This window comes from Bombina bombina, chromosome 1 (assembly GCF_027579735.1).
Source record: "Bombina bombina isolate aBomBom1 chromosome 1, aBomBom1.pri, whole genome shotgun sequence".
Lineage (NCBI taxonomy): Eukaryota > Metazoa > Chordata > Amphibia > Anura > Bombinatoridae > Bombina > Bombina bombina.
Genome location: NC_069499.1, coordinates 190,183,240 through 190,210,842, shown reverse-complemented (window position 1 = coordinate 190,210,842; position 27,603 = coordinate 190,183,240). Strand labels below are relative to the sequence as shown.

At 42.3% G+C, this 27,603-nt stretch overlaps 1 protein-coding gene across 2 annotated transcripts in view; it reads right to left on the bottom strand.

Moving 5' to 3' along the window:
- Window positions 1–27,603, bottom strand: part of STARD9 (StAR related lipid transfer domain containing 9) — a 511,030-nt gene that overhangs the window by 126,884 nt on the left and 356,543 nt on the right. For both annotated transcript variants that reach the window (XM_053697793.1, XM_053697794.1), the window contains exon 19: window positions 8,899–8,981. In XM_053697793.1, the coding sequence (XP_053553768.1) occupies window positions 8,899–8,981 (83 nt within the window). The remainder of the gene's footprint in view (window positions 1–8,898; window positions 8,982–27,603) is intronic.

Sequence of the window (27,603 nt, the reverse complement as noted above, 5' to 3'; positions counted from 1 at the left end):
ATTTTGCAACAAAAAAAAAACACACAGCAATAGGAACAGGGAGATTATTTAAAACAAATGGTATAATAAACTAGAAACAAAAAAAACAACAGAATTTATGCTTACCTGATAAATTACTTTCTCTTGTGGTGTATCCAGTCCACGGTTCATCCTTTACTTGTGGGATATTCTCCTTCCTAACAGGAAGTGGCAAAGAGAGCACACAGCAGAGCTGTCCATATAGCTCCCCCTCTACCTCCACGCCCCAGTCATTCGACCGAAGGTTAGGAAGAAAAAGGAGAAGCCATAGGGTGCAGTGGTGACTGTAGTTTAAACTAAAAATCTACCTGACTAATAGCCAGGGCGGGCCGTGGACTGGATACACCACAAGAGAAAGTAATTTATCAGGTAAGCATAAATTCTGTTTTCTCTTGTAAGGTGTATCCAGTCCACGGGTTCATCCTTTACTTGTGGGATACCAATACCAAAGCTTTAGGACACGGATGAAGGGAGGGAAAAAGACAGGTACCTTAAACGGAAGGCACCACTGCTTGTAAAACCTTTCTCCCAAAAATAGCCCCCAAAGAAGCAAAAGTATCGAATTTGTAAAATTTGGAAAAAGTATGCAGCGAAGACCAAGTCGCTGCCTTACAAATCTGTTCAACAGAAGCCTCATTTTTAAAAGCCCATGTGGAAGCCACTGCTCTGGTAGAATGAGCAGTAATTGTTTCAGGAGGCTGCTGGCCAGCAGTCTCATAGGCCAGACGGATGATGCTTTTCAGCCAAAAGGAAAGAGAGGTAGCAGTCGCCTTCTGACCTCTCCTCTTACCAGAATAGATAACAAACAATGAAGTTGTTTGTCTGAAATCCTTAGTTGCTTGTAAATAGAACTTTAAAGCACGAACCACATCAAGATTGTGTAACAAACGTTCCTTCTTCGAAGAAGGATTAGGACACAGAGAAGGAACAACAATTTCCTGGTTAATATTCTTATCAGACACAACCTTAGGAAGAAAACCGGGTTTGGTATGAAAAACTACCTTATCTGCATGGAACACCAAGTAAGGTGAGTCACACTGTAAAGCAGATAACTCTGAAACTCTTCGAGCAGAAGAGATAGCTACCAAAAACAAAACTTTCCAAGATAAAAGCTTAATATCTATGGAATGTAAAGGTTCAAACGGAACCCCTTGCAGAACTGAAATAACTAAATTCAGACTCCATGGCGGAGCCACAGGTCTATAAACAGGCTTGATTCTGACTAAAGCCTGAGTAAATGCTTGAACGTCTGGTACCTCTGCCAGACGTTTGTGTAAAAGAATAGACAAAGCAGATATTTGTCCTTTTAAGGAACTAGCTGACAATCCTTTCTCCAATCCATCTTGGAGAAAGGACAATATCCTGGGAATCCTAATCTTACTCCATGAGTAACCCTTGATATTTTCGCCAAATCTTATGGTAGATTTTCCTGGTGACAGGCTTTCTAGCCTGAATCAGGGTATCGATAACCGACTCAGAGAAACCACGCTTAGATAGAATTAGGCATTCAATCTCCAAGCAGTCAGACGCAGAGAAATTAGATTTGGATGTTTGAAAGGACCTTGAAGTAGAAGGTCCTGCCTCATTGGCAGAGTCCATGGTGGAACGGATGACATGTCCACTAGGTCTGCATACCATGTCCTGCGTGGCCACGCAGGCGCTATTAGAATCACCGACGCCCTCTCCTGCTTGATTCTGGCAACCAGACGAGGAAGGAGAGGAAACGGTGGAAACACATAGGCCAGATTGAAGGACCAAGGCGCTGCTAGAGCATCTATCAACACCACCTGGGGATCTGGATACATAAAGAGGAAGTTTAGCATTCTGACGGGACGCCATCAGATCCAATTCCGGAGTGCCCCATAGCTGAGTCAGCTGGGCAAATACCTCCGGGTGGAGTTCCCACTCCCCCGGATGAAAAGTCTGACGACTTAGAAAATCCGCCTCCCAGTTGTCTACTCCTGGGATGTGAATTGCTGAGAGGTGGCAAGAGTGATCCTCCGCCCACCTGATTATTTTGGTTACTTCCATCATTGCTAGGGGACTCCTTGTGCCCCCTTGATGGTTGATGTAGGCTACAGTCGTGATGTTGTCCGACTGAAATCTGATGAATTTGGCCGCAGCTAGCTGAGGCCATGTCTGAAGAGCGTTGAATATCGCCCTCAGTTCCAGAATGTTTATCGGGAGAAGAGCTTCTTCCCGAGACCATAAGCCCTGAGCTTTCAGGGAGTCCCAGACTGCACCCCAGCCCAATAGACTGGCGTCGGTCATTACGATGATCCACTCTGGTCTGCGGAAACACATTCCCTGAGACAGGTGATCCTGAGACAACCACCAGAGAAGAGAATCTCTGGTCTCCTGGTCCAACTGTATTTGAGGAGACAAATCTGCATAATCCCCATTCCACTGTTTGAGCATGCATAGTTGCAGTGGTCTGAGATGTATCCGTGCAAAAGGGACTATGTCCATTGTCACTACCATTAGTCCGATTGTCTCCATGCACTGAGCTACAGACGGCCGAGGAATGGAATGAAGAGCTCGGCAAGTAGTTAAGAGTTTTAACTTTCTGACCTCCGTCAGAAATATCTTCATTTCTACCGAGCCTTTTAGGGTTCCAAGGAATGGAACTCTTGTGAGGGGGGAGAGAGAACTCTTTTTGATGTTCACCTTCCACCCGTGAGACCTCAGAAAGGCCAATACAATTTCCGTGTGAGACTTGGCTCTTTGGAAAGTCGACGCCTGAATTAAGATGTCGTCTAGGTAAGGCGCCACTGCTATGCCCTGCGGTCTTAGAACCGCCAGGAGGGACCCTAGCACCTTTGTGAAAATTCTGGGAGCAGTGGCCAACCCGAAAGGAAGAGCCACAAACTGATAATGCTTGTCCAGAAAGGCGAACCTGAGAAACTGGTGATGATCTTTGTGGATAGGAATGTGCAGATACGCATCCTGTAGATCCACGGTAGTCATATATTGACCCTCCTGGATCATTGGTAAGATTGTCCGAATGGTCTCCATCTTGAATGACGGGACTCTGAGGAATTTGTTTAGAATTTTGAGATCCAGGATTGGTCTGAAAGTTCCCTCTTTTTTGGGAACCACAAACAGGATTGAGTAAAAACCCAGCCCTTGTTCCACAATTGGAACTGGGTGGATCACTCCCATTGTGTGTAGGTCTTCTACACAGTGTAAGAACGCCTCTTTCTTTGTCTGGTCTGTAGACAAACGAGAAATGTGGAACCTTCCCCTTGGAGGGGAGTCCTTGAATTCTAGAAGATATCCCTGGGATACAATCTCTAAGGCCCAGGGATCGTGTACGTCTCTTGCCCAGGCCTGAGCGAAGAGAGAGAGTCTGCCCCCCACTAGATCCGGTCCCGGATCGGGGGCTACCCCTTCATGCTGTCTTGGAGGCAGCTGCAGGCTTCTTGGCCTGTTTACCCTTGTTCCAGCCCTGGTAAGGTTTCCAGGCTGCCCTGGGTTGTGAAGTGTTACCCTCTTGCTTTGCAGCAGGGGAGGATGAAGCGAGACCGCTCCTGAAATTTCGAAAGGAACGAAAATTATTTTGTTTGTTCTTTGTCTTAAAGGACTTGTCCTGAGGGAGAGCATGGCCTTTTCCCCCAGTGATTTCTGAGATAATCTCTTTCAATTCAGGCCCGAAAATGGTCTTTCCTTTGAAAGGGATGTTCAGTAGTTTGGATTTTGACGACACATCGGCCGACCAGGACTTCAGCCATAGCGCCCTGCGCGCCAGAATGGTGAAACCTGAATTCTTTGCCGCTAACTTAGCTAGTTGGAAAGCGGCATCTGTGATAAAAGAATTTGCCAGCTTAGGAGCCTTAATTCTGTCCATAATGTCCTCATATGAGGTCTCCGTCTGGAGCGCATCTTCCAGCTCCTCGAACCACAAAGCAGCTGCAGTAGTTACAGGAACAATGCACGCTATAGGTTGGAGAAGAAAACCTTGTTGAACAAAAATTATCTTAAGTAAACCCTCTAATTTTTTATCCATTGGGTCTTTAAAAGCACAACTGTCCTCAATTGGTATGGTTGTGCGTTTAGCAAGTGATGAAACAGCCCCCTCCACCTTAGGGACCGTCTGCCACAAGTCCCGTGTGGTGTCAGATATGGGGAACATTTTCTTAAAAACAGGAGGGGGAACAAACGGAATACCTGGTCTATCCCACTCCCTAGTTACTATATCCGCAATCCTCTTAGGGACCGGGAACACATCAGTGTAAACAGGCACTTCTAGGTACTTGTCCATTTTACACAATTTCTCTGGAACCACCAAAGGGTCGCAGTCAGCCCAAACCGGATCAATAGCAAGCTAACAACCGATTAAAACAACTTCAGCACCCTGCCACAGCTCTGCTGTGGCCCTACCTGCCCTTAGGAACCAGATTTGTGGGGAAAAAGCTTCTTATAGGCCCTCAAACTGCAGCAGGACCCTCCATGTGAAACAGCCTGAAGATCTAGTCAGATATAACTGCGCATCTGAGGCGCAAAATTAGGCCCCTCCCACCTTACTCCGGTGCAGTGAGGCCTAAAGAAACACTCCTAAGTGTTTTAATAATAGCCATGTGGGTAACAACCCCTGAAAGAAACCCAAAGGGACCTTCAAAGTGCCTCAAAAAATGATATTTTTCAATAAAAACCGTTTGCCATTAAGTAGTGTAAACCAGCAAAATTAGCCCTGTTATGTAAGCTAGCAATTCCATACTTAGTCTCTGAATAAAGCTTACCCTTCCCTCATGGGGATCTCATTAGTCCTTTTCTAGCATTATCACAGTCTTATCTAGAAATAAATGACTGAACATACCTTATTGCAGCCTAACCTGCAAACCGTTCCCCCCAACTGAAGATTTCTGGTACTCCTCAGTCCTTTGTGGGAACAGCAGTGGATTTTAGTTACAACATGCTAAAATCATTTTCCTCCCTGCAGAAATCTTCATCTCTTTTCTGCAGGAGAGTAAATAGTACAAACCGGTACCATTTAAAATAACAAGCTTTTGCTTGTAGAACAAAAAACTACAAATCTAACACCACATTCACTTTACCCTTCCGAGAGGGACCCTATTGCTTAGAGCCGGCAAAGAGAATGACTGGGGGGTGGAGCTAGAGGGGGAGCTATATGGACAGCTCTGCTGTGTGCTCTCTTTGCCACTTCCTGTTAGGAAGGAGAATATCCCACAAATAAAGGATGAACCCGTGGACTGGATACACCTTAAAAGAGAAACAATATTTATGCTTACCTGATACATTTCTTTCTTTCTGAATATGGTCATCAATTACTAGTGGGAAAATCTCTCCTGGCCAGCAGGAGGCGGCAAAGAGCACCACAGCAAAGCTGTTAAGTATCCCTCCCCTACCCATAATCCCCAGTCATTCGACCGAAGGGAAATAGTAAAAGGAATAACACAAAGGTGTAGAGGTGCCTGAGGCTTAGTAAAAAATAACTGTCTTAAATATAAGGGTGGGGTCGTGGACTCACCATATCCAGAAAGAAAGAAATTTATCAGGTAAGCATACATTTTCTTTTCTTTCCTAAGATATGGTGAGTCCACAACATCATCAATTACTAGTGGGAACCAAAGGACACAGATGACTAGGGGGGGAACAAGACCGGCAGACCTAAACAGAAGGCACCACCGCTTGCAGAACCTTCCTCCCAAAAAAGGCCTCAGCCGAGGCAAAAGTATCAAATTTATAAAACTTTGAAAAAGTGTGCAGAGAGAACCAAGTTGCAGCCTTGCAAATCTGTTCCACAGAAGCTTCATTTTTGAAAGCCCAAGAAGACGAGACAGCCCTTGTAGAATGAGCTGTAACTCTCTCACGAGGCTGCTGTCCAGCAGTCTCATAAGCAAAACAAATAATACTTCTCAACCAAAAGGAAAGAGAAGTAGCAGTAGCCTTCTGACCCTTACGCTTTCCCCAGAAACAAACAAAAAGGGCAGAAGACTGGCGAAAATCCTTAGTCATCTGGAAATAGAATTTTAAAGCACACACTACATCCAAGTTGTGCAACAGACGCTCATTATGAGAAGAAGGATTGGGACAGAGAGAAGGAAAAACAATTTCCTGATTAATATTCCTAACCGAAACCACTTTAGCAAGAAAACCCAACCTAGTACGTAGGATCACATTATCCGCATGAAAGATAAGGTAAGGAGAATCATACTGCAAAGCCAAGAGTTACGAAACTCTCCTCGCAGAAGAAATAGCAACAAGAAACAAAACCTTCCAAGATAACAGTTTAATATCTATGGAATGCATTGGCTCAAACGGAGGCTGCTGCAAAACCTTAAGAACAAGGTTAAGACTCCAAGGAGGAGTAACCAACCTAAACACAGGCCTGATTCTGACCAAGGCCTGACAAAAAGATTAAACATCTGGCACAACCGCCAACCGCTTATGCAACAGAATAGATAAAGCAGAAATCTGACCTTTAAGAGAACTGACTGACAACCCTTTCTCCAGACCTTCCTGGAGAAAAGAAAAAATTCTAGGAATCCTAACCCTACTCCAAGAGTAGCCCTTAAATTCCCACTAATAAAGGTATTTACGCCATAACTATGATACATTTTCCGAGTAACAGGTTTGCGAGTCTGGATCATGGTCTCAATGACCGACTCCACGCTTAGACAAACCACACTTAGACAAAATTAAGAGTTCAATTTCCAAGCAGTCAGTTTCAAGGAAACGAGATTTGGATGGAAGAAAGGACCCTGAATTAGAAGATCCTTCCTCAGAGGCAGCCTCCAAGGAGGCAGAGTTGACATGTTCACTAGGTCTGCATACCAGATCCTGCGCAGCCATGCAGGAGCTTTTAGAATTACTGACACTTTCTCTTGTTTGATACGAGCAATGACTCGTGGAAGGAGAGCAAACGGTGGAAACAGATAAACTAGACCAAACCCCCAAGGCACTGCCAGAGCATCTATCAGAGCTGCCTGCGGATCTCTTGACCTTGAACCATACCTTGGAAGCTTGGCGTTCTGCCGAGACGCCATCAGATCCAACTCCAGCACCCCCCATTTGAGGGTTAACCTGGAGAACACTTCCGGATGGAGAGCCCACTCCCCGGAATGAAATGTCTGTCTGCTCATAAAATCCGCTTCCCAATTGTCCACTCCTGAAATGTGGATTGCAAATAGACAACAATCGTGAACTTCCGCCCACTGAATAATCCAAGCCACCTGCCTCATAGCTAAGGAACTCCAAGTTCCTCCCTGGTGGTTGATGTAAGCCACTGAGGTGATATTGTCCGACTGAAATCTGATAAAGCATGCTAAAGCCAACTGAGGCCAAGTTATCAGAGAATTGTAAATTGCTCTCAACTCTAAGATGTTTATGGGGAAAACAGACTTCTTCGGAGTCCATAATCCCTGCGCCCTTAACAAGTCCCAGACTGCTCCCCAGCCTAGCATCCGTGGTCACAATCACCCAAGAAGTTCTCCGGAAGCATGTGCCCTGAGACAGATGTTCCTGAGAAAACCACCACGGAAGAGAGTCTTTTGTTGACACGTCTAGATCTATCAGATCCAAATGGTTTCCTTTCCATTGCTTGAGCATGCATAATTGCAGAGCTCTCAAATGGAATCGAGCAAAGTGAATGTCCATGGAAGCGACCATCAAACCAATCACCTCCATACAATGGGCTACTGATGGCTGAAAAGTAAACTGAAGAGAGTGGCAAGCAGAGAGAATTTTAGATTTCCTGACATCAATCAGAAAAATCTTCATTGATAGGAAATCTATTATAGTCCCTAAGAACACCACCCTTGTAGCTGGAACAAGGGAACTCTTTCCCAGATTCACTTTCCATCCGTGGGAACGTAGAAAAGACAACAAGATCTCTGTATGAGAGCTTGCTTGTTGAAAAGATGACGCCTGATGCAAAATGTTGTCTAAGTAAGGCGCCACTGCAATTCCCCGGGACCTGATCACTGATCACTTTTGAAAAAATTCTGGGAGCTGTAGCAAGGCCAAACGGACATAAAGACTAAAACTTGAGAACCTCTACACCTCAGCAGCGCTGAGGTGCCTACCGCAATTCCTGGAGACTTGAAGAGGATACAGAGATCAACACGCAACTGCACATACACTGAGACAGACTGCAGAAACAACACAGAGATGCCAATCCATTCCGTATAACGAAAACACGGTTACTAACATAAACAAAACAAAATATTTGCTGATAATCACAGTGCAATCCCCAAATTACACAGTGCCTGCATACTGCCTATCAAATCCTATTTAAAGGATTACTAAATCACATAAAGAAAACTGCAGAATATAAATAATGAATCCTTTAAAGTGCAAAGTCTCCTATACCTAGAAGACAAAAAAGCACTTACCTGCAGTCTACCTGTCCGGCAGGAAGACAGCTCACAAGGCGTAAAAGGACACAAACTCCTTACAGACACCTGTGTAAAAAAGAAAGAACAGAGTAACCAACTCCGGCTTTCTATACTTAGGGCAGCAATATATTAAGAAACAAAATAAGCACCACTTCCTAACTGCTTAAAAGCCACCACTACTCTGCAGCAGAGATTGACATGGACTACAGCTATACCCAAATCCTTGCTTGCAGGGCAAACTATCCCAAAAAAGGATTACATTTCTTCACACACCAAACGTCACCTCATCCATTGACAGAGGCAAAGAGAATGACTGGGGATTATGGGTAGGGGAGTGATACTTAACAGCTTTGCTGTGGTGCTCTTTGCCGCCTCCTGCTGGCCAGGAGAGATATTCCCACTAGTAATTCATGACGTCGTGGACTCACCATATCTTAGGAAAGAAAAGAGCATTTTCATAAAATCTATCTACAATGCAATATCCTGTTAAACCATAACACGGGAATGAAGAAGTTTAACTTACTGATCTCTTTTGCCTGAGTATAGCAGCTTCAGCAGGATGATTAAATCTAAATCGATGGGTCTTCCCTAAAACAATTACTGCCCCTGAAAATAGATATAGACAAGTAATATATACATAAAGTTATATATATTTATATAAGACAGCAAACCATCCTTGAGAGACTATAGGGTGGTACTACAAACAGTGGGCAGTTATTTACACTGTCCCAGACATGGAATATTTACATGCCACACCTATTTACAGTTTTTTTTAGGCAAATTAATTTACTAGTTGAGGAAGTAGTTTGAGTAATTAATAATATTTATAGCTTCTCAGTGTCTTTGCATTGTCCACAATCTGTATAAATTTATGATGGGAACCTTATATAGTGTTATATGCTAAACATATTGGCTTATTGCTAGTGTGTGTGTTCTAATTTACAGACGGCTAGATTACGAGTTTTGCGTTATAGCTCATAACGCTGCTTTTTTACTACCGCTGCTATTACGAGTCTTGTAGGTATAGCTGTACCGCATACTTTTTTGGCCGTAACGCTACGTAACTACCGCACCTTTAAAAAAGTCCTTTTTCAATGGGACTTCCATAGCGCCAGTATTACGAGTTTTGCCTGGGAGGCCAAAAAGTGAGTGGTACAGCCTATACCGACAAGATTCGTACCGCCATCTAAAGTCAGTAGTTATGGGTTTTGCGCTACAAAGCTGTAGCATAAAACTCATAACTAAAGTGTTACAAAGTACACCCATAAACTTCCTATTAACCCCTAAACTGAGGCCCTCCGGCATCGTAAACACTATAATAAAATGATTAACCCCTAATCTGCCACTCCGGACATCAGCGCCACTATAATAAACATATTAACCCCTAAACCGCCGCACTCCCGTATCACAAACACTAGTTAAATATTATTAACCCCTAATCTGCCAACCCCAACGTCACCACCGCCACTATACTAAAGTTATTAACCCCTAACCCTAAGTCTAACCCTAACCCCCTAACTTTAATATAATTAAAATAAATTTAAATAAAAATTACTATCATTAACTAAATAATTCCTATATAAAACTAAATACTTACCTGTAAAATAAACCCTAAGCTAGCTACAATCGAACGAATAGTTACATTGTAGCTATCTTAGGTTTTATTTTTATTTCACAGCTAAGTTTGTATTTATTTTAACTAGGTAGATTAGGTAGTAAATAGTTATTAACTATTTATTAAACTATCTAGTTAAAATAAATACAATGTACCTGTAAAATGAAACCTAACCTGTCTTACACTAACACCTAACATTACACTACAATTAAATACATTTCATTAATTAAATAAAATTAACTAAATTACACAAAATAAAAAAGAAATTATCAAATATTTAAACTAATTACACCTAATCTAATAGCCCTATCAAAATAAAAAAGCCCCCCCCCCCCCCGAAAAAAAATAAAATAAATAAAATAAAATAAATAAAATAAAAAAAACTCTAGCCTAAACTTTCACATTTAATTCCGATTGGCTGATAGAGTTCTATCAGCCTTTCGGAATTCAAGGGACGCCATCTTGGATGACGTCATTTAAAGGAACCTTCAGTGTACGACTGGGATCGTATGAAGAGGATGCTCCGCGCCGGATTTCTTGAAGATGGAGCTGCTCCGCATCGGAAGGATGAAGATAGAAGATGCCGTCTGGATGAAGACTTCTGCCCGCATGGAGGACAACTTCTTGCCGCTTGGATGAAGACTTCTCCCGGCTTCGTTGAGGACTTCTGCCCGCTTGGATGAAGACTTCTCCCAGCTTGATGAGGATGGATGTCCGGTCTTCAAAAACTATAAGTGGATCTTCGGGCGTTAGTGTTAGGTTTTTTTTAAGTGTTTATTGGGTGGGTTTTATTTTTAGATTAGGGGTTTGGGCAAAGAAAAAGAGCTAAATGCCCTTTTAAGGGCAATGCCCATCCAAATGCCCTTTTCAGGGCAATGGGGAGCTTAGGTTTTATAGATAGGATTTTATTTGGGGGGTTTGGTTGTGTGGGTGGTGGGTTTTACTGTTGGGGGGGTTGTTTGTATTTGTATTTTTTTTTACAGGTAAAAGGATTTCTTTGGGGAAATGCCCCGCAAAAGGCCCTTTTAAGGGTTATTGGCAGTTTAGTTTAGGCTAGGGCTTTTTTTTTTATTTTGGGGGGGCTTTTTTATTTTGATAGGGCTATTAGATTAGGTGTAATTAGTTTAAATATTTGATAATTTCTTTTCTCTTTGTGTAATTTAGTGTTTATTTTTTTTTTGTAATTTAGTTAATTGTATTTAATTAATGTAATTTATTTAATTGTAGTGTAATATTAGGTGTTAGTGTAAGACATTCTAGGTTTTATTTTACAGGTAAATTTGTATTTATTTTAACTAGGTAGCTAGTAAATAGTTAATAACTATTTACTAACTAGTCTACCTAGTTAAACCAAATACAAACTTAGCTGTGAAATAACAATAAAACTTAAGATAGCTACAATGTAACTATTAGTTATATTGTAGCTAGCTTAGGGTTTATTTTATAGGTAAGTATTTAGTTTAAAATAGGAATTAGGTAGGTAATGATAGTAAGTTTTATTTAGATTTATTTTAATTATATTAAAGTTAGGGTTAGACTTAGGGTTAGATTTAGGGGTTAATATATTTATTTAGTGTTAGTGATGTGGGAGGCCAGAGGTTTAGGGGTTAATAACTTTAGTATAGTGGTGGCGGCGATGTTGGGGGCGGCAGATTAGGGGTTAATACATTTATGACGTTTGCGGCGACATTGGGGGCGGCAGATTAGGGGTTAATAAGTGTAATGTAGGTAGCAACGACATTGGGGGCAGCAGATTAGGGGTTAATAAGTGTAATGTAGGTAGCGACGACATTGGGGCAGCAGATTAGGGGTTAATAAGTGTAGGTAGGTGGTGGCGATGTCGGGGGCGGCAGATTAGGGGTTAATAAGTGTAATGTAGGTGTCGGCGATGTCGGGGGCGGCAGATTAGGGGTTAATAAATATAATGTAGGTGACGGCGATGTCGGGGGCAGCAGATTAGGGGTGTTTAGACTCAGGGTTTATGTTAGGGTGTTAGGTGTAAACATAACTTTTCTTTCCCCATAGGAATCAATGGGGCTGCATTACAGAGCTTTACGCTCCTTTATTGCAGGTGTTAGGCTTTTTTTTTGTCGGCTCTCCCCATTGATGTCTATGTGGAAATCGTGCACGAGCACGTAAAACCAGCTCAAAGCAGCGCTGTTATTTGTGTGCGGTATGGAGCTCAAGGCAGCCATATTGCCCGCTAACGCAGGTTTTTGGAAAACCTGTAATAGCAGCGCTATTAAAGCTGAGCAGTGGAAATAATTTATTACAGAGCCAGCCATAAAGCAAAACTTGTAATCTGGCCGAGAGTTATAAGAGGTTTGCTGAGTAAAACACCCTTGTCTTTATTTCCTTTTATTTGTGTATGTATCATTGGGAATGCTTTGGGTGCATTGGATGCTGAATTGTAAATTAGGTGCTAACTACAGTTTCAGACGTAATGGGATTAAAGGCTGTTGTCAAAAAATAAACACTTAACAAATTGTGTTTAATGAGATTGATGTTTTAAGATGTAGGCTGCACAACTGTTTTTAAAGGGACACTAAAGTCAATATATTTTTTTCATTACTCAGATAGAGCATTCAGTTTTAAGAGACCTTCCAATTTACTTCAATTGTACAATTTTGAACAATTGTTTTATATTTTATGAAGAACCATTCTCATGTTGTATATGTATATGAGTCTTTGATTGGCTAATGTCTGTCACATGATTCAGGGGCTGGTAAATAGGGTAAAAATAAAATATGTCAGAAAAACAGAATTTATGTTTACCTGATAAATTACTTTCTCCAACGGTGTGTCCGGTCCACGGCGTCATCCTTACTTGTGGGATATTCTCTTCCCCAACAGGAAATGGCAAAGAGCCCAGCAAAGCTGGTCACATGATCCCTCCTAGGCTCCGCCTTCCCCAGTCATTCGACCAACGTAAAGGAGGAATATTTGCATAGGAGAAATCATATGATACCGTGGTGACTGTAGTTAGAGAAAATAAATCATCAGACCTGATTAAAAAACCAGGGCGGGCCGTGGACCGGACACACCGTTGGAGAAAGTAATTTATCAGGTAAACATAAATTCTGTTTTCTCCAACATAGGTGTGTCCGGTCCACGGCGTCATCCTTACTTGTGGGAACCAATACCAAAGCTTTAGGACACGGATGATGGGAGGGAGCAAATCAGGTCACCTAGATGGAAGGCACCACGGCTTGCAAAACCTTTCTCCCAAAAATAGCCTCAGAAGAAGCAAAAGTATCAAATTTGTAAAATTTGGTAAAAGTGTGCAGTGAAGACCAAGTCGCTGCCTTACATATCTGATCAACAGAAGCCTCGTTCTTGAAGGCCCATGTGGAAGCCACAGCCCTAGTGGAATGAGCTGTGATTCTTTCAGGAGGCTGCCGTCCGGCAGTCTCATAAGCCAATCTGATGATGCTTTTAAGCCAAAAAGAGAGAGAGAGAGGTAGAAGTTGCTTTTTGACCTCTCCTTTTACCAGAATAAACAACAAACAAGGAAGATGTTTGTCTGAAATCCTTTGTAGCCTCTAAATAGAACTTTAGAGCACGAACTACATCCAAATTGTGCAACAAACGTTCCTTCTTTGAAACTGGATTCGGACACAAAGAAGGCACAACTATCTCCTGGTTAATATTTTTGTTAGAAACAACTTTCGGAAGAAAACCAGGTTTAGTACGCAAAACCACCTTATTTGCATGGAACACCAGATAAGGAGGAGAACACTGCAGAGCAGATAACTCTGAAACTCTTCTAGCAGAAGAAATTGCAACCAAAAACAAAACTTTCCAAGATAATAACTTAATATCTACGGAATGTAAGGGTTCAAACGGAACCCCTTGAAGAACTGAAAGAACTAAATTGAGATTCCAAGGAGGAGTCAAAGGTTTGTAGACAGGCTTGATTCTAACCAGAGCCTGAACAAAAGCCTGAACATCTGGCACAGCCGCCAGCTTCTTGTGAAGTAAAACAGATAAAGCAGAAATCTGTCCCTTCAAAGAACTTGCAGATAATCCTTTCTCCAAACCCTCTTGTAGAAAGGATAGAATCTTAGGAATTTTTTCCCTGTTCCATGGGAATCCTTTTGATTCGCACCAACAGATATATTTTTTCCATACTTTATGGTAAATTTTTCTAGTTACAGGCTTTCTAGCCTGAATAAGAGTATCAATGACAGAATCTGAGAACCCAAGATTTGATAAAATCAAGCGTTCAATCTCCAAGCAGTCAGTTGGAGTGATGCCAGATTCGGATGTTCGAACGGACCTTGAACAAGAAGGTCCCGTCTCAACGGTAGCTTCCATGGTGGAGCCGGTGACATATTCACCAGGTCTGCATACCAAGATCACCGAAGCCCTCTCCTGATTGATCCTGGCTACCAGCCTGGGAATGAGAGGAAACGGTGGGAACACATAAGCTAGGTTGAAGGTCCAGGGCGCTACTAGTGCATCTACTAGAGTCGCCTTGGGATCCCTGGATCTGGACCCGTAGCAAGGAACCTTGAAGTTCTGACGAGACGCCATCAGATCCATGTCTGGAAAGCCCCATAATTGAGTTATTTGGGCAAAGATCTCCGGATGGAGTTCCCACTCCCCCGGATGAAATGTCTGACGACTCAGAAAATCCGCTTCCCAATTTTCCACTCCTGGGATGTGGATTGCAGACAAGTGGCAGGAGTGAAGCTCCGCCCATTGAATTACTTTGGTCACTTCTTCCATCGCCAGGGAACTCCTTGTTCCCCCCTGATGGTTGATATATGCAACAGTCGTCATGTTGTCTGATTGAAACCTTATGAATTTGGCCTTTGCTAGTTGAGGCCAAGCCTTGAGAGCATTGAATATCGCTCTCAGTTCCAGAATGTTTATCGGGAGAAGAGATTCTTCCCGAGACCATAGACCCTGAGCTTTCAGGTGTTTCCAGACCGCGCCCCAGCCCACCAGGCTGGCGTCGGTCGTTACAATGACCCACTCTGGTCTTCTGAAGCTCATCCCTTGGGACAGGTTGTCCAGGGTCAGCCACCAACGGAGTGAATCTCTGGTCCTCTGATCTACTTGGATCGTCGGGGACAAATCTGTATAATCCCCATTCCACTGTCTGAGCATGCACAGTTGTAATGGTCTTAGATGAATTTGCGCAAAAGGAACTATGTCCATTGCCGCAACCATCAAACCTATTACTTCCATGCACTGCGCTATGGAAGGAAGAAGAACAGAATGAAGTACTTGACAAGAGCTTAGAAGTTTTGATTTTCTGGCTTCTGTCATAAAAATCTTCATTTCTAAGGAGTCTATTATTGTTCCCAAGAAGGGAACTCTTGTTGACGGGAATAGAGAACTTTTTTCTACGTTCACTTTCCACCCGTGAGATCTGAGAAAGGCTAGGACAATGTCCGTATGAGCCTTTGCTTGAGGTAGAGACGACGCTTGAATCAGTATGTCGTCCAAGTAGGGTACTACTGCAATGCCCCTTGGCCTTAGCCCCGCTAGAAGGGACCCTAGTACCTTTGTGAAAATTCTTGGAGCAGTGGCTAGTCCGAATGGAAGTGCCACAAACTGGTAATGCTTGTCCAGAAAGGCGAATCTTAGGAACCGATGATGTTCCTTGTGGATAGGAATATGTAGATACGCATCCTTTAAATCCACCGTGGTCATGAATTGACCTTCCTGGATGGTAGGAAGAATTGTCCGAATGGTTTCCATCTTGAACGATGGGACCTTGAGAAATTTGTTTAGGATCTTGAGATCCAAAATTGGCCTGAATGTTCCCTCTTTTTTGGGAACTATGAACAGATTGGAGTAAAACCCCATCCCTTGTTCTCCTAATGGAACAGGATGAATCACTCCCATTTTTAACAGGTCTTCTACACAATGTAAGAATGCCTGTCTTTTTATTTGGTCTGAAGACAATTGAGACCTGTGGAACCTTCCCCTTGGGGGTAGTTCCTTGAATTCCAGGAGATAACCTTGAGAAACTATTTCTAGCGCCCAAGGATCCTGAACATCTCTTGCCCAAGCCTGAGCGAAGAGAGAGAGTCTGCCCCCCACCAGATCCGGTCCCGGATCGGGGGCCAGCATCTCATGCTGTCTTGGTAGCGGTAGCGGGCTTCTTGGCCTGCTTACCTTTGTTCCAGCCTTGCATCGGTCTCCAGGCTGGCTTGGTTTGAGAAGAATTACCCTCTTGCTTAGAGGATGTAGAATTTGAGGCTGGTCCGTTTCTGCGAAAGGGACGAAAATTTGTTTTATTTTTAGCCTTAAAAGACCTATCCTGAGGAAGGGCGTGGCCCTTTCCCCCAGTGATGTCTGAAATAATCTCTTTCAAGTCAGGGCCAAACAGCGTTTTCCCCTTGAAAGGGATGTTAAGCAATCTGTTCTTGGAGGACACATCCGCTGACCAAGACTTCAGCCAAAGCGCTCTGCGCGCCACAATAGCAAAACCTGAATTTTTCGCCGCTAATCTAGCTAATTGCAAAGTGGCGTCTAAGGTAAAAGAGTTAGCCAACTTAAGTGCTTGAACTCTGTCCATAACCTCCTCATAAGAGGATGCTTGATTGAGCGACTTTTCTAGTTCCTCGAACCAGAAACACGCTGCTGTAGTGACAGGAACAATGCATGAAATTGGCTGTAGAAGGTAACCTTGCTGAACAAACATCTTTTTAAGCAAACCCTCTAATTTTTTATCCATAGGATCTTTAAAAGCACAACTATCTTCTATAGGGATAGTGGTGCGTTTGTTTAGAGTAGAAACCGCCCCCTCGACCTTGGGGACTGTCTGCCATAAGTCCTTCCTGGGGTCGACCATAGGAAATCATTTCTTAAATATAGGGGGAGGGACAAAAGGTATGCCGGGCCTTTCCCATTCTTTATTTACAATGTCCGCCACCCGCTTGGGTATAGGAAAAGCTTCGGGGGGCACCGGGACCTCTAGGAACCTGTCCATCTTACATAATTTCTCTGGAATGACCAAATTGTCACAATCATCCAGAGTAGATAACACCTCCTTAAGCAGAGCGCGGAGATGTTCCAATTTAAATTTAAATGTAATAACGTCAGGTTCAGCTTGTTGAGAAATTTTTCCTGAATCTGAAATTTCTCCCTCAGACAAAACCTCCTTAGCCCCTTCAGACTGGTGTAAGGGCATGTCAGAACCATTATCATCAGCGTCCTCATGCTCTTCAGTATCTAAAACAGAGCAGTCGCGCTTTCGCTGATAAGTGGGCATTTTGGCTAAAATGTTTTTAATAGAATTATCCATTACTGTCTCTTTAAATTTTAAACTGAACACACATTAGTGGCGCGAAAATGAGGCTCTGCCTATGACTAGAAAAGGCCCCCAGTGAAAAAGGTGTCCAATACAGTGCCTTATATAGTAATCGTTTTGGCCCAGAAAAATGTCTACCAGTCTTTAAAGCCCTTGTGAAGCCCTTTTATTCTTATATTGAAAATTAAGAAAATGGCTTACCGGATCCCATAGGGAAAATGACAGCTTCCAGCATTACCAAGTCTTGTTAGAAATGTGTCATACCTCAAGCAGCCAAAGTCTGCTCACTGTTTCCCCCAACTGAAGTTAATTCCTCTCAACAGTCCTGTGTGGAAACAGCCATCGATTTTAGTAACGGTTGCTAAAATCATTTTCCTCTTACAAACAGAAATCTTCATCTCTTTTCTGTTTCAGAGTAAATAGTACATACCAGCACTATTTTAAAATAACAAACTCTTGATTGAAGAATAAAAACTACATTTAAACACCAAAAAACTCTGAGCCATCTCCGTGGAGATGTTGCCTGTGCAACGGCAAAGAGAATGACTGGGGAAGGCGGAGCCTAGGAGGGATCATGTGACCAGCTTTGCTGGGCTCTTTGCCATTTCCTGTTGGGGAAGAGAATATCCCACAAGTAAGGATGACGCCGTGGACCGGACACACCTATGTTGGAGAAAAGTAAGTGTTATTGCTTTGTCTTTTTTATTATGCACTTGTTAGTGATACAATTTTATTGTATTTTTAGCTGCAATATCAAAATATGCTTACTCTGCCTAAAGCGATGTAGTTGACATAGTAGATACAATAAGTTTGCTAAAAATTCAACACACTCTGCTGTGTGGTGTACATTTCTAGATGAAGCGCTCTATAAGTATGATTCTGCTCTCAAACTCCTAAGCTGGCAAGACATGGCATGCAAACAACCAGCTTGCCTGAGGTTTCAGTTGTTCTAGGAAAGTACCAATGCCATGCCAGCTTTTTATAACAGTTATTGTGGTTTATGCAGAATTGAAAAAAAAACAGTACTTTAACAATGTATTATTATTATTATCGTCATCATCATCATCTTATATTTATAAAGCAGAGCCATACTCTTCAATACAATTCATGGGTAAGATAAATACATCACAACAAGACCTAAGAAATTGAAATACTAATACAGAAGGAGAAAAGAGTTTTGTCCTCCTGGGAATTTAATGGGTGTATTAGCAATAGTAGGACAAGAGGATTGTTCAGCTAATGGTAGTCTAAATAGCTAAGCATATAATAATATTAATATTGGATATAGGGGTAGTCCTTTCCTTCCAAATAGGGAGAGTCTATGGATTCATTCCTTGCTGTTGGGAAATACAACACCTGGCCACCAGAAGGAGGCAAAGACACCCCAAAGGCTTAAATATCCCTCCCACTTCCTCATTACCCCACTCATTCTGCCGAGGGTACATGGAAAAGTAAGAGAAACATCAGGGTATAAAAGGTGCCAGAAGAAATAATATAAAAAGTGAGCCACTCTTAAAAAATAAAAAAAATTACGGGCGGGTCGTGGACTCTCCCTGCCAGGAAGGAAAGGAATTTTTCTGGTAAGCATAAATTATGTTTTCCTTCCATAAGGCAGGGAGAGTCCACAACTTCATTAGGAAACACATTTCCGGAAAAAACATAATTTATGCTTACCAGATAAATTCCTTTCCTTCTGGATAGGGAGAGTCCATGGATTCATTCCTTACTGTTGGGAAATACAACACCTGGCCACCAGGAGGAGGCAAAGACACTCCAGCCAAAGGCTTAAATATCCCTCCCACTTCCTCATTACCCCAGTCATTCTGCCGAGGGAACAAGGAAAAGTAGGAGAAATATCAGGGTATAAATGGTGCCAGAAGAAATTATATAAGATAAATAGGGGGCCACCCTTAGACAAGAAAAAACGGGCGGGGCCATTGCCTCTCCCTATCGGGAAGGAAAGGAATTTATCTGGTAAGCATAAATTATGTTTTCCTTCCTAAGATAGGGAGAGTCCATGGCTTCATTCCTTACTTTTGGGAAAACTATACCCAAGTTCCAGAGGACACTAAAGGAATAACGGGAGGGAACAGAAAAAAGATGCGGACCCTATTCTGAGGGCACCACAGCCTCCAAAACTTTTCTCCCGAAAGCGGCTTGTAAAATTTAGAAAAAGTGTATAAGGGGGACCAGGTAGCCTTATAAATCTGATCTATTGAGGCTTTGTTCTTAAAAGCCCAAGAAGAAACCACTGCTCTAGTTGAATGAGCATCTCATGAGGCTGTCGTCCCGCTATCTCATAAGCTAAATGGATGACACTCCTCAACGAGAAAGATAGAACGCTTCCCTGTATAGATGACAAACAAATAGGAAGATTGTCTGAATTCCTTAGTAGCCTGAAGATAAAACTTCAAGGCACGAACCACATCTAGATTATGAAGCAAACATTCCTTCGCTGAAGAAGGATTAGGAACAACAATTTCATGATTAATGTTACAAATCAATACCACCTTAGGGAGGAACCCTAGTTTAGTACGTAAAATGCCTTATCAGTATGAAAAAACAGATAAGGGGGATCACATTGTAAAGCAGAAATCTCAGAAACTCTGCGTGCAGAGGCAATAGCCAACAAAAAAAAGAACCTTCCAAGATAACAATTTAATGTCAACAGTATGCATAGGCTCAAACGGAGCCTGCTGCAAAACACTAAGAACAAGATTGAGGCTCCAAGGTGGAGCCCCAGATCTAAACACAGGTCTGATCCTAGTCATAGTCTTAACAAAGGACTGCACATCGGGAAGCTCAGCTAATCTTTTGTGCAGTAACACCGACAGGGACGATATCTGTCCCTTCAGGAAACTAGCAGATAGGCCCTTTTCCAGTCCATCGAGGAAAGCTAAAATTCTGGCAACCTTAAAGTGTTGAGATCTGTGCATATTCTAAAATGGCAAATTAAGTAAAAATAGTTTGCATAAAAAATTTTTTTTCAAATTGCTGGCAAGTATGTTAAAATAATTTTAAAAAATAAGCAAAATGACTTACATAGCTGTGCTTTCTGGAGTAGACCAATCAGTTTTTAACATCAGAAACGCAGGCATTGTATTTTAACTGAGTTCACAGCAGCTTATTTGCTTCTAGGCATGCTCCAGTAGATAATGTTAAAGTCTTGCATTCTACCATATTAATGGTGGATATATATGCAGCCATAAAAGGAAATGTGTGGGGCTGAGTTTGAGCTGTACAATTCAAACACTTAAAAGAAAGTGTTAATGACGAGGCACTTCAGTATAAATTTGCAGGAAAAGTAATTAAAGTACAAATTATTATATTTTGTCTCTATCCCAACTTGTTTTATGTCCCTTTAACCTTATGCCAGGAAAAGCCACACTCCTCACACCAGTACAAGTAAGTCCTCCACACTTTATGGTAGATACGAAGAGTAACTGGCTTACGAGCTTGCATCAGAGTGTCGATAACAATCTCAGAGAACCCTGTTTTAGCTAAGACTAAGCGTTTAATCTCCACGCAGTCAGCTTTAGAGAATCTAGATTTTGATGAATAGATGAGCAGATCTCTGTGACAAGGTAACCTCCACTGAGGAGATGAGGACATCCCCACCAGATCCGCAAACCACATCCTTTGCGGCCACGATGGAGCAATCAGAATCACAGATGCTCGCTCCTGCTTGATGCGAGCCACCACACAAGGGAGAAGCGGTAATAGAGGGAAAAGATATATGAGACTGAACCTCCATGGTATTGAGGCAGGATGCCATGAGATCTATCTCCAGCATCCCCCACTCGCTGCATATCTCTGTAAACACCTCAGGGTGAAGAGACCATTCCCCTGGGTGAAAGGATTGCCTGCTGAGAAAGTCTGCTTCCCAGTTGTCTACACCCGGAATGTGGATCGCTGACAGCGTACATTTGTGAGTCTTAGCCTACTCTAGTATCTGAGATACTTCTCTCATCGCCAAGGAACTTTTTGTTCCCCCTTGATGGTTGATATAGGCAACTGAGGTTATATTGTCTGATTTGAATCTGATAAATTGGGAAGAGGCCAGAAGAGGCCAAGCTTTCAAAGCATTGAAGATTGCCCGGAGTTCCAAAATATTGATTGGAAGGGAGGACTCCTCCTGAGTCCACAGACCTTGTGTCTTCTTGGCACCCCAAACAGCTCCCCAGCCGGAAAGGTTTGGTTCATAGTCACAATCTCCCAGGATGGTCTCAAAAAGCACGTGCCTTGGGACAGATGATCTGTACAGAGCCACCAGGAGAGTGAGTCTCTCGACAGGCTGTCCAGCCCAATCTGTTGAGACAGATCTGAATGGTTGCCATTCCATTGTCTCAGCATGCATAGTTGTAAGGGTCTGAGATGGAATCTGGCAAAAGGAATGATGTCCATGCAGGACACCATGAGTCCGATTACCTCCATACACTGAGCCATTGAGGGTCTCAAGGAGGCCTGGAGGGCAAGAGATGCAGAAGTTATTTTGCAACTCTCTGATCTGTGAGGAATATTCTCCCTTGTACTTGGAGTAAGAAAACTCTTTTCCAAGTTTATCTTCCAACCATGTGATCGAAGAAGACTTAGAAGGGAATGTTCTTCCGCTAGAGGAAAATATGGTGCCTGCACCAAGATATCGTCCTGGTAAGGCACTACTGCAATACCTTGTGTTCTGGCAACGGCTAGAAGAGCCCCCAAAACCTTTGTAAATATCCTTGGGGCAGTAGCTAGGCCAAACAGAAGAGCTATGAACTGGAAGTGCTGATCCAGAAAAGCAAACTTTAGGAACTGAAAATGTTCCCTGTGAATAAGGACGTGAAGGTATGCATCCTTCAGGTCTATGGTGGTCATAAACTGTCCTTCCTGAACCAGAGGCAAGATTGACCATATTGTTTCCATCTTGAAAGAGGGAACCCTCAGAAACTTGTTTAGGCACTTTAAGTCAAGAATTGGACGGAAAGTTCCCTCCTTCTTTGGAACCACGAAAAGGTTTGAATAAAACCCCAAACCTCTTTCTGCTGTAGGTAGCGGGACAATTACTCCTAGAGAGGAGAGATACCTTACACAACTTAAGGTAGCCCTCTTTTCTGATCTTGTCGAAAGACTGGAGAGTAGTAATCTGCCCCTGGGCGTATAAAGCTTGAATCCTATCCTGTATCCTTGAGATACAATCTCCAGGACCCAAGGATCCTGTACATCCTGGAACCAAGCGTCTGAAAAGTCTGCTCCCCTACTCGATCCGATTCCAGATCGGGGGTCACCGCTTCATGTATATTTGTTCTCGGCAGGCTTCTTAGTCTTTTTGGACTTATTCCAGGAGTGAGCCGGCTTCCAAGTACTCTTGGGCTGCTCGGACATGGAAGAGGACTGCTGTCGTTGCGACAGCAAGAAAGGAATGAAAATTAGACAGTTGCCGTCCCTTAGGCCTATTCTTCTTATCTTGAGGTAGGAAGTCACCTTTTCCTCCGGTAACCGTAGAGATAATAGAGTCCAGACCTAAACCGAATAAAATCTTCCCCTTGAAGGGAAGAGAAAGGAGTCTGGATTTAGAAGTCATATCCTCAGAACAAGGGGTAAATTTATCATAGTGCAGACAGACATTAACCTGCTATAGTGAATCATGTCTGTCGCACATTGTTAAATGCAGACAGCATATGCTGTCGGCATTTATCATTGCACCAGCAGTTCTTGTGAACTGCTGGTGCAATACCGCCCCCTGCAGATTCACGGTCGCTAGCAGGGGGTGTCAATCAATCGTATTCGATCGGGCTAATTGCTGTCCGCCACCTCAGAGGTGGCAGACGAGTTAAGGAGCAGCGGTCTTAGGACCGCTGCTTCTTAACTTCCGCTTCAGGTGTAACTGAAGCGGAGTGGGTCGGAAGCAGCATTTGCTGCTTCATAAATCGACCCCCAAAACTTCAACCAGAGAGCCCGGCGGGCTAGAACCGCAAAGCCAGCAACCTTTGCATTTATGCGAATAATCTGCATATTCGCATCACAGATGAAAGAGTTAGAAATTCTGAATGCCTTAATTATCTCCTGAATATCTTCGTATGTTGCAACATCTTCCTCAGAAATGTTTCCATTTTTTATCCATAGGCTCTCTAAACGAAGAACTATCAGAGGGATAGTAGTATGCTTAGCCAGCGTGGAAATAGCGCCATCCATCTAATTGAGAGTCAGGAACCGGGAATCATTTTTTTTTAAAGTAGACGAGGGGGATCCCATGGATTGTGGCAAACACTGCACAAATTGGCTAAAATGTGATCAGGGGGCTGTCAGAAGACGCTTAGATACAAGGTAATCACAGAGGTAAAAAGTATTTAATATACTAGTGTTGGTTATGCAAAACTGGGTAATGAGTAATAAAGGGAATATCTATCTTTTAAAACAACAACAATTCTGTTGTTGACTGTCCCTTTAATAAAAAAACGCAGATGCTCAGTTCCTCCGCTGAAGGAGGTTTAAAAACTGAAGTCTCCAACTCAGAAAGTTCATCCTCTGAAGCTACAGAGGTTTACTCATCCTCTGATTGCTGGGATATAGTAGCCAAATCCGACAAATATTTAGATGACTCAAGGTCAGGAGAACTATCTTTAACCTTTCTTTTGTGCTTGTTAGAGCGAGGTAAGTCACTCAGGGCCACAGACACCGCCGATTGTAACTACGCGGTAAAGTCTGCTGGATAAAAGCCTCCTCCAGATGGAGGGTTAGTTGAGCCACGAGGAACTGCATGTGAAGTGGCTAATATAGAGAGGGTAGTAATTTCTCGGGACCCAGATTCCTGAGAAGTGGACGGCTCAGAAGGGCTAATACCGCTGTGTGTATTAGCAGGCTTGTCTTCCTTCTTAGACTTTAGAACCGTGTTTAGGCAAATGGAAGAAAGTTGAGCAGGCAGGGAAACTACAGCCTCCTCACAATCTAAACTTATAAATTAGTAGCCTGAAGATAGAACTTCAAGGCACAAACCAAATCTAGATTATGAAGCAAAGGTTCCTTCACTGAAGAAGGATTAGGACACAAGGAAGGAACAACAATTTCTTGATTAATGTTACGATTCGATACCACCTTAGGGAGGAACCCTAATTAAGTGCGTAAAACCGCCTTATCAGCATGAAAAACCAGATAAGGGGGATCACATTGCAAAGCAGAAATCTCAGAAACTCTGCGCGCATAGTGTATATATATATCATTTTATATAAGTATAGATATACACAGATATTTATAGGAATATCTATTTATAAATACAGACCTTTTTTCTTCTGCGAGTGCTGTTTCAGTGGAGTGTATTACACAAAAGCCACATTTCATAAGGTCCATTTCCAGTTTATAGTACATTACCATTTTAGTACTAGACCCTAAGAGATTCACAACAGCTAGCAAGTATCGCTTCACCAGTGTTAATATATCATATGCAGTTTTTCTTATATTAACCCCCTTGTGTCTCCAGAATTAGATGGCACTGGTGACATACAAAAGGTTGGTCAAGTCATGAAATATGAGACCATGATCCTCCAAGACAATCATCTAATCAATTTATCTTGCATCTATCTTGAGCCAAAATAACTGCCGAGGTTGTATTTCTCTTCCATGCAGACTGGTATTTTAAGGCTGGGATTTTGGATGAGGTATGATTTTCAAATTAAACACAAGCGGAAGAGCTTTCCTCCAAAAGTTGGTAAACAAATTGGCTTAAACATTGCAAAACATGTAACTAGCTATTAAAGGCCCAGTTCACTCACAACAGGTTGGTGGCATAGCAGCAGCAACAGGGTAGTAAAACTTTAATTAGAGTAATACCCCCAAAAAGAGTAGTTGTAAAATTATTATTTTTTACCTTTTAAAATTATTTAGCAGACGCTGTCCTCAACAATCCTGGAACACCTGGATAAAAGTGCTAGGCAACATCGCTATGTTAGCCCGCCCCCTGACCAATTGCAATAGCGCAATTAATATATGCAGGAATAAATTTTCATGCAGTGTTCTATATTATTAATATGTAATAGCAAGCTGGTCACAGCGCACAGAGCTGTCATGCAGTAAGCACAGAAGGCAGCCGTGTATATGCTGTGACCAGATCGCTCTTTTGACACTATACACAGTAAAGTAAGCTGTGCTGCAGAAGGTGAGCCATGGTCAGCACTATGATCAAAGTGAAAATGAATCACTGCTGAAGACAGACACACATTTTTTAACGCTGGTCTGTGTTCACAATAGCAGTGACGCCATTGTGTGGGCCGGCGCATGCGTAATGCGCTACACAGAGCGAGAATGAAGTGGCCGCACGGCCAAAAAAAACAGTATGGGGTATGGTAACAATGTTTTAAAAAAAAAAAAAAAAGAGTATTAGAAAAATGTTTTATAAACATACACAGTGATGTTAGATGTTTGCCCAGCACTAACATATTTCACTATGTCTGCACATTCTATTAAAATTAATTCTTGTTTTGGGTAAACTGTCCCTTTAAGCTTTTGCTTAGTTGCAAAGGGACAATGCAATCAAGGAAGCAGCTGATAACCATTTATTGCATTCAATGCAGCTGCATGAATGCCTTAAAAATAGTGCTCTCTCCTACACCAAACTGTGGAATTTATTTTTGTGGCTGCCTTTCATTTCCATTTCATTTTCAGTATAGGTGGCAGTTTCAACAGGCAAAAGCAGCAAATTTAAATTACAAAACAAAGATAAATTAGCTATTTGTAAACATTTAAATACACTCCAGCAGGTAAAATGGATAATTGGGAACACATTAAAGGGGGGGCAATTTTATACTTCAAGGTCTCTTTAAGGGAGATACAGTAATATAGATGTGGACCATGCCTAGAAGATAAATGTGTTTTTTTTTTCCATTGTCAAACTGCTCACTGTGTTCTCTCATTTTTCAGATTCTTTTGAGTTTTGGTAAATATGCTATTAAGTAAATGGAACAACTTAATTGTACTTATACACATCATTTATATATTATAGGGCTGTTTAAGTAACCGCAACATGTGGTTTGTGTCTAATCACTACATACTGACTGATGTTTATAAAACACACATTTTAGAATTAATCCACTGATATTACAACTTATTGTACGTACTCAGTTACAGTATAGCCTTACAGTCAGGTGTCCTCTCTAATACAGGTATACCCCGCTCATACAGCGGGTTAGGGACCGGAGTCCCGCTGTAAAGTGAAAACCGCCTTAATGTGAAACAAGCCGGTTTTAGCTTTCTTTTCACTTGCCAGTGTGTTTAATAACTTGAAAAACATAATTTATGCTTACCTGATAAATTCCTTTCTTCTGTTGTGTGATCAGTCCACGGGTCATCATTACTTCTGGGATATTATCTGCTCCCCTACAGGAAGTGCAAGAGGATTCACCCAGCAGAGTTGCTATATAGCTCCTCCCCTCTACGTCACCTCCAGTCATTCGACCAAAGACCAACGAGAAAGGAGCAGCCAAGGGTGTAGTGGTGACTGAATTATAATTTAAAAAATATTTACCTGCCTTAAAAAACAGGGCGGGCCGTGGACTGATCACACAACAGAAGAAAGGAATTTATCAGGTAAGCATAAATTATGTTTTCTTCTGTTATGTGTGATCAGTCCACGGGTCATCATTACTTCTGGGATACCAATACCAAAGCAAAAGTACACGGATGACGGGAGGGATAGGCAGGCTCATTATACAGAAGGAACCACTGCCTGAAGAACCTTTCTCCCAAAAATAGCCTCCGAAGAAGCAAAAGTGTCAAATTTGTAAAATTTGGAAAAAGTATGAAGCGAAGACCAAGTTGCAGCCTTGCAAATCTGTTCAACAGAAGCCTCATTCTTAAAGGCCCAAGTGGAAGCCACAGCTCTAGTGGAATGAGCTGTAATTCTTTCAGGAAGCTGCTGTCCAGCAGTCTCATAGGCTAAACGTATTATGCTACGAAGCCAAAAAGAGAGAGAGGTAGCAGAAGCTTTTTGACCTCTCCTCTGTCCAAAATAAACGACAAACAGGGAAGAAGTTTGGCGAAAATCTTTAGTTGCCTGCAAGTAGAACTTGAGGGCACGAACTACATCCAGATTGTGTAGAAGACGTTCCTTCTTTGAAGAAGGATTTGGACACAAGGATGGAACAACAATCTCTTGATTGATATTCCTGTTAGAAACAACCTTAGGTAAGAACCCAGGTTTAGTACGCAGAACTACCTTGTCTGAGTGAAAGATCAGATAAGGAGAATCACAATGTAGGGCTGATAACTCAGAGACTCTTCGAGCCGAGGAAATAGCCATTAAAAATAGAACTTTCCAAGATAACAATTTTATATCAATGGAATGAAGGGGTTCAAACGGAACACCCTGTAAA